Source organism: Plutella xylostella, chromosome 20 (assembly GCF_932276165.1).
Source record: "Plutella xylostella chromosome 20, ilPluXylo3.1, whole genome shotgun sequence".
Classification (NCBI taxonomy): Eukaryota; Metazoa; Arthropoda; class Insecta; order Lepidoptera; family Plutellidae; genus Plutella; species Plutella xylostella.
This window is the reverse complement of record NC_064000.1, coordinates 3,916,633-3,924,742: the sequence shown is the minus strand read 5'-3', so window position 1 is coordinate 3,924,742 and position 8,110 is coordinate 3,916,633. Positions and strand designations below refer to the sequence as shown.

The 8,110-nt window shown below is 37.6% G+C and overlaps 1 protein-coding gene across 1 annotated transcript; it reads right to left on the bottom strand.

Moving 5' to 3' along the window:
* Positions 1-2,886: 2,886 nt before the first annotated feature.
* LOC119694393 lies at positions 2,887-8,106 on the bottom strand. The gene has a single exon (XM_038120702.2). The coding sequence runs from the start codon at positions 8,104-8,106 to the stop codon at positions 2,887-2,889; it is 5,220 nt and encodes a 1,739-aa protein (XP_037976630.2).
* Between the last annotated feature and the right edge of the window lie 4 nt (positions 8,107-8,110).

Sequence of the window (8,110 nt, the reverse complement as noted above, 5' to 3'; positions counted from 1 at the left end):
AAATTTAAACCATCTTTTATCACAATAAAATAGCTTTTTTAATGTATCAAAGAAATATAAAAGGTACTTAAAACTTACATGGATGTTTTAACATTCCGTAACTCAGCGGAACAGAAGTCGGGATTTACAGCAAAAAAATTACTGACCATCAGAGAGTTTATTCTTGGTAAAGGACAAAGGCAGGGTTCTATGGACGTTTTGTACCACTATGGAAATTACGGGTTCCGTAATGAAAGTACCATGATTAGAGAGACACTGTACAGGTACACAAGTCAATTAATTACTAGATTTTTAGAAGCTGGGAGAAAAGAGAAAAACGGAAAAAAAGAATCTTTAAAATGTAGTCGCAATGGAACGTAAACATTCATACAGGAAGAATGGAACGTCAAGTGAAGTAATGTTTATGCCAAGTACTCTGTGATTTACGTCATAAATGTCTAGGTTGGATCTCAGTATAATGATAAAAATTGACAAACCAGAGCAGAAAAATTGAAATGATAAAAAAATGTGTCATGTCAACAACTAAACGTCAACACCATGTCAACAGTTGAACAACACAAGACGAACAACGTGAATAATAATTTGATAATAATATGTTAGGTATATCAAGTTATATGTTTACGTTTAAATAAATACGGGACGTGCAACGTACATAATAAATATAATGATTTTATTAATATTATCGACTAGATCAGGTACTACTTTCATCATGGAATAATTTTATACTTATCCAACTTCTGAAGTTTTAAATTGCCACTCCGCAACAGGGATCTGCTATGCCATTTCGAAATGCTATATGTAAAGGTTCTACTATATGGGTATGCATTTGGCGAGTAATGTAATGAAATAAAATATACTGTTTAAAAGATCATTGTTTTATTTACATAACATAATTTGCCTGGAATCAACTTTAGGAATTTTATGTTCCTATTACGTACTCTATTCTATTCTCTGTTGGGGTGTAAGTACCTGCACCTGGCTCTCTAGATGTGCTAAATCTAGATAGGTATGCAGGTTTCCTTCACTGTAAGTGTGATGGTATACATTTTAATTAAATTCAAAGAACACATTGGTACATGTCAGCGCCGGGATTCGAACTGCAGAACGCAGTTGCTCTTCTCATATTTGACTTAGGTATTTATCATCCTATGGTTCATAGAAAATATTTTCAGGATTTTGCGTGTTCTTGTTCTGCTGCTTCTGCAGGTTCCTGATGAAGAAGTGGGACGGGAGCCTGCCGGGGAGGTGGAACAGGAACCGGGTCTGGTTCTCCCCTTTGTCACATTTGTTCTATATCTTCAGCAGTTTCAGCGGTATTCAAAATATTAAATAATTAGGTTAGGTAATGGAAAATGAAATAACAACTACTATGACAAGATTGACAAGCAAGATTCAGTGTTATTAGATTTAAATATTCATAAAATATCGATTATAGTGAATCGAATAAAGAGAAAAAGAAAATGGTTTACTATGGATAAAAGTCTTCAAGACTTAAATATAATGATATTTTATAAACCAAATGTACTAGTTTTGGCACAAATAGTACCAGAACATGTAATTTATTGATAAATTAAATATCTTTTGTATTTAAGAATGTATCGATATTTCTATTCGATTACTTTTTGCTCGGATTTGCTGGTAATATTCCGAGGTCTGGCACCACTGTTGTTACGTTCCGTTCTCTATATGTTTGTTTTTACGTTCCATTATCCTTATATTCTTCATTTATCATTTTTTCTTTTCCCCCGACTTCTAAAAATATTGTAATTACTGAAAATACCTTATCTACACTGTATAAATAAATGGTGAAAACATGGTTCTGAAACGCTCCAAAAAAAAGGCGGTACGCCCACTGCCGTTCTCCTTTGTGGAGTCACCTTTAACGTAACCCACTTCCATGATGTTGAATTATTATAGTTATTCTTTAAGAATGTGGAATGAAATTAAGCCAGTTTACACGTTTGTAGTACCAAGTTGACATTGACAGCTGACACTTTTGTTTACTAGCGTAATGACGTCATTAGCATGGCGGTGACATTTCGTAGTGTTCAGAAACAGATAAAAAAAAACCTAAAAACTTTAAACTGCAGTAAAAAATATATTTATGTACCTTACGAAGTGAAACTAACATTTCCCGATTGCTTTTCCTCTAAACAATCATTGTAATACACTTTTAATTTTTTTCTCATCTAGACTAAAATACCCTATTAAGTAATTACTCAGGGTAGAACTACAAGAACATGTTTTTTCTATCCATATTTACAATAATAATATACCTACTATATCTTGAAAGGTTAAAAACGATATTAAGTAGAATAAAAAGAAAAATAAGTACGGTAAGCTACGCGTCTCGCATCTCTAGTCCTCACTCAATTTATTTTGTGGCTTCTGTAGCGGCCTAATTTGCGTACTGAATTTGTCCTATAATTTTGGTGTTTAAAATAAGGAACAACCGCTTTGGAATACTGATATAACGTATATTGATTAAATAAGTTAGTTACAATTTACAATATTCGAGGAATTAGGGTAGGGAACAATTCAACCAATCACAGTGATAATGCTTCACGCCATCTGTTTAGGCACGTAAAGTTCAGTTTTGTTTAACGAGGATTGATGAAATAGAAATACGTCTTATAGGTGTCACTCTTTATTTGCTACTGAATTTGCTTATTACTTGGTACAGTTAAAAGGTGTTCGACATTCCGCCCACCAAAACGAAATGTTTTCCACAAAATTTCTACGATATTAATGGACTGTAACATTATTTGAATCTAACATACTTAATCACTCTCAACTAAACCAAATTAAATACATGCAAATTACAAAAAAAATACTTTACATTAGAAAGCATTGAAAATAACTACATAGTCCACCGCCCACCATGATCTAACAGTTTTCTGAATTAGGTAACAATATTAATTTAGATAAGGGCCTCTTCACTTCTGTTTGTCCCTTGCATTGTACAGTTACAACTCGAACTAGATTGTCTGCTCCGGGGTGGACATTTTTTATGATTCCTAGAAGCCATTTAGTAGGTGGTAAATCATCTTGTTTTATGACAACAATATCTCCGATTTTAGGCGCCGGTACTCTCTCTTGCCATTTGTATCTTTGCTGCAACGTGTTTAAATATTCATTTTGCCATCGACGCCAGAAATCTTGAGTCAATCTTTGAATTAATTGCCATCTGGTCAATAGGTTGACATTCTTGTCTTCGTAGTTCATATCTGGGACAGTGATCAGGGGCTCTCCAACAAGAAAATGTCCAGGTGTGAGGGGTGTCAGGGTATCTAGTGTATTGTCCAGCTGACACAGAGGACGCGAATTCAGACATGCCTCTATCTGTGCCAGTAAAGTTACCATCTCTTCATAGGTCAACTTTGTATCACCATTCACTCTGGTAAGATGTCTTTTCGCTGACTGGACTCCGGCCTCCCAGAGTCCTCCGTAGTTTGGCATTCTCGGTGGTATGAAATGCCAAGTTGTGCCATCATTAGCCAGTAGTTCAGCGACTTGCGTACTCATGTTAGCCTTGCCCTCTTCGAACAGCACCTTCAACTCTTTAGCACTGCCGACAAAGTTGGTCCCGTTGTCGCTCCATAGATGAGCGCAATGTCCTCGCCTCGCCACGAAACGGCGGTATGCACTCATGAATCCTTGGGCTGTTAAGTCCGTAACAGCTTCAAGATGTATAGCTCGTGTTGCCATGCATACAAACAAGCATATGTATGCCTTCATGGTTTTCTGACCACGACCCTTTGACATTCTTATATGTACTGGACCAGCATAATCTACGCCACTGTTCAAAAATGCTCTGTGGGGGCGTACTCTTACTGCAGGCAGCTGTCCCATAAGCAGTTTTCTTACTTTAGCCTTGTCAATTATGCAGGTTTTGCAGCTACGTACGTGGTTTCTCACTGCTGCTTTCAAGCCAATAATCCAGTATCTACTGCGGATGTATGTCATCATCAATAGGTTGCCACCATGGAGTGTCTTAATGTGTGCTTCTCTCATTATCAGATTTGTAATGTGTACACCTTTGGGGATGATTATTGGGTGTTTAGCCGTTTCTGCTATCTCAGCGTTTTGTAAACGTCCTCCAACTTTCATTATGCCATTCTTATCTAAGAACGGTGAAAGTGTGATCAACGAGCTCTTGTTTTTAACCTTTCCCATCTTCTTTAGGTCTTCTATGTCTTTTCCATATACTTCATTCTGATAATATCTTATACATGCTTGCAATATATCTTCCATTTCATCTGCTGTTATGTTAACATCTTTGTTTTCCTTTCCCTTTGGCTTCGAAAATCTCTTACATAAAGCGAGCACTCTCTTCATTCTAGTTATATTGGAAAATCTTTCCCAAATTGGACTTTCTTCTTCGTGTGTCTTGTCTTGTCTTGTATAAAATGAACTCTTTTCTTCTAAATCTGTAGCAGGTACTGTATTTGTAACATATTCTATGTCGTTTGACTTTAGCCATTCAGGCCCGTTCCACCAAATTCTGTAATCAGGTAAGTCAGCTGCTCTGATACCACGACTAGCGATGTCTGCTGGATTTTCATTTGTTGTAATATGTCTCCATCTTTCATTGTCTATAATTCTTAGAATCTCTGCGACTCTATTAGCGACAAATGTTTTCCAGCGATTTGGATGAGCTTGGAGCCACGCTAGTACAACCATGGAATCGGTGTATGCAAATATGTTGCCTTGTGACACTTCTAATAATTGTGACACATCAGCTATCTGTTCAGACAACATCACAGCAGCACATAGTTCCAATCTTGGAATTGATAGTTGTTTTATAGGAGCCACCTTCGTTCGGGATGCTATCATCGTGACATGTACGACGTCATGTTCATCAACCACTCTGAGGTAAGTTACTGCAGCATATGCTGAGCTGGATGCATCAGCGAACCCGTGGATCTGGACTTCTTTACAGCGAGGAGTTGTTTGCAGCCAACGTGGGATTTCGATCATTCGCAGGTCAGTAAGATCTTCTCTGTATTTTAGCCATTCTTCACACAAGTCAACGGGCAGTTCATCATCCCAACTGAGATTGCTAAGCCACAATCTTTGTATCATTATCTTGGCTGTGATGACGACTGGTGAAACCCAACCGAATGGATCAAATAGACGAGCAACATCTGAGAGAATGGATCTCTTCGTTATTGGATGGGGTGCATCAGGTAAGTTGACTGTGACATTGAAGTTGTCATTCTTTCTATCCCATGTCAGACCAAGAATTCTTATAACTTTGTCAAGCTTTATTTCTATTGTGTCTTTCGTATCATCTCCTTCTTTTAGAAATTTTAGTAATTCTTCTTCATTACTTGACCACTTCTGCATTATGAATCCTCCCTTTCTCAATATCTCCTTGATATTTTGGCATAACTGTTTTGCTTCTTCGACATCATCATGTCCTGTCATTAGATCATCCATGTAGAAGCAATTCTTTATAGCATTCGTCGCAGCTGTGTATTCTGGATGTTCGTGACCTTCATCATCAGCTAGTTGGTTCAATGTACGTACTGCAAGGTATGGGGCTGCAGCCGTACCAAATGTGACTCTCGTGAGTTTGTAGCTTTCTATATCTTCATCTGGGTTGTCTCTCCACACAATGCATTGCAAATTTGTGAAATCATCTGCAGTCTTCACCATTCTGTACATTTTCACTATATCACCCACTACGCAAACCTTGTGTTTTCTCCAACTTATAATGAGGCTGCGCAGGTCAGGTTGTAATACTGGTCCAACCATCATGGTTTCATTCAACGATTGTCCATTGGATCCCTTAGCCGAGGCATCAAATACCACTCGGACCTTGGTTGTATCTTTATCATCTCTGATTACTGCGTGGTGTGGTAAGTATATTAGTTTGTTGTCTTCTTCATTTTCAATCTTTTTCATATGATTCATATCAATATACTCATCTATCACTTTCTTGTATTGTTCTTTCAGGTTCTTGTTTCTCTCAAGTTTTCTTTCTAATTGTATAAATCTTTTGATTGCTTGTTGTTTTGTGTCTCCTACCGTTTGTATCGTTTCTTCTATTGTTTGTTTTAATGGTAGGTGCACAATATATCTACCGTCTTCATCTCTCTTTGTTGTATTTTTGTATATTGTTTCACACTCTTCTTCTTCTTTTGTCAGGATCTTCTTTTTGTTGTATAAGTCTGTTTCTATTTCCCAAAACTGTCTCAATAAATCATTGTTTTCTCTTACTAATAAACTTGTTATTTTGGGATGTGTTCCTTGTGTATTGTTTGTTCTTCCTGACAATATCCACCCAAGACACGTCTTTTGTGCTATAAGTCCATCTTGTAATCTGACTAATCCTTCTTCTATGATGCTTGAAAATATGTCAGCACCGAGTAGTATGTCAATTTTACCCGGTACATGGCATGTAGGATCAGCCAACTTCAGTGATTTTAGTTCAGGCCAGTTTATGTTAACTTTCTTTGCTGGAAGCGTAGATGATATCGTTTTCAGAACGTAGGCATCGACAGGGATAGGCAGTTTGGATTCAGATAACACTGACAGACTGACTTTGTGCTTGAGTTCATGTTTTCTTTCTCCCACACCAGATACTGTGCCATTGATTTTTGTTTTCTTAAGTCCCAACAACTCTGAGGCTCGTGCTGTCACAAAGGAAGCCTCTGAACCTTGATCGATGAGCGCACGGAAGACGTGTGACTCTCCAGAACTTGATACCACGTCTATCAGTGCTGTAGCTAACAAAACTGTTCTGTTAGTTGTTTCTTGTCTTGAGTAGTGTGACGTAATGTTGTTATCTGTATCTTCTTGACTTTCAGTTGTCTCTGTTCTACTTGGTGTGTTGTTATTTTCTATATTTGTTCTATTTTCTTTATGTAGCAGTGAGTGATGTTTTCTTCTACAAATTCTACAAGACGTTCTTTGTTTGCACCGGAACACAGTGTGGTTTGGAATGAGGCAGTTGAAGCACAAGTTACTTTTCTGTACGAATTGATGTCTATCTTCAACTGTCAGTTTAGAGAACTCTTTACAATTGTACAGGTAGTGGGTTCCGTTGCAGAAGGTACATGAAACTTGCGTGTTTGGTTTTATATTGTCGCAGCGAGCGTTACTCTCTTCCTTGTGATTTGTCATAACGTGGAATGATTTGTGTGGGGTCACTCTATCTTTTGTTGTTGTTTGTGACGTAGGAGCGATCATTTCTAATGTTCGGAATTTTGATTGAAGAAACTTTTGTAATTGATTCCATTTGGGGAGCTCATCAGTGTTTTCGCTATAAGCATGCTCCTCCCACTCTTTGTGTGTTTGCATGTCTAACTTCTGAACCACTAGAAACACTATCATCGGGTCCCAGGAGTCTGTTTTTACACTAAGGTTCTCAAGGCTATTTAAACACTCAGTGGTCGTATCCATCAGTGATTTGATATGGGGCGCAGACTGATTAACGATCTTCTTTTGATTAAATAATCGTTTAAGAAGTGATGTTGTTACTAATCTTTTGTTTCCGTAACGACCCTTCAGCATATCCCACGCTTGTTGATAGTTACTCTCGGTTATGTTGATGTGACGTAATAATGATTCCGCTTCCCCCGATACACTAGTCTTCAAATAATGCAGCTTCTGTACGTTAGATAAAGAAGTGCTGTTGTGTACGAGAGATGTAAACAAATCTTCAAAAGTCGGAAATTCATCATATTTGCCCGAGAAACACGGTATTTGTATTCTAGGTAACTTCACACAGGATAATGCTAAGTCTGAAGTATCCATGGAGGGCTGCTCAGGTTGTCTCTTCGCCTGTTCTAATTTGTTCAACAAGTCTAACAGGTCCGCCTTGATGCACAGGTAAAGATCTTCATATGTGAAATATTCTTCATTAAGGAAGTACGGTAATATGCCGCGTTGTTCCCGTGGTGTGATCTTCGTTAGACTTTGATTAGCCTCATTGAATGTCTTCCAATAATCTTCAATACATTGTAAACGCGCCTTAATGTATCCCTGAGTAAGTCTCGCCTTAGGACATTTCTTAAGGTTAGTCTGAGTTTTAGTTAACATAGCCGCAACATCCTCCAATGTAGTTAAATAACTCGCTTGTTCCGGAGTTGGAGGCATTTTT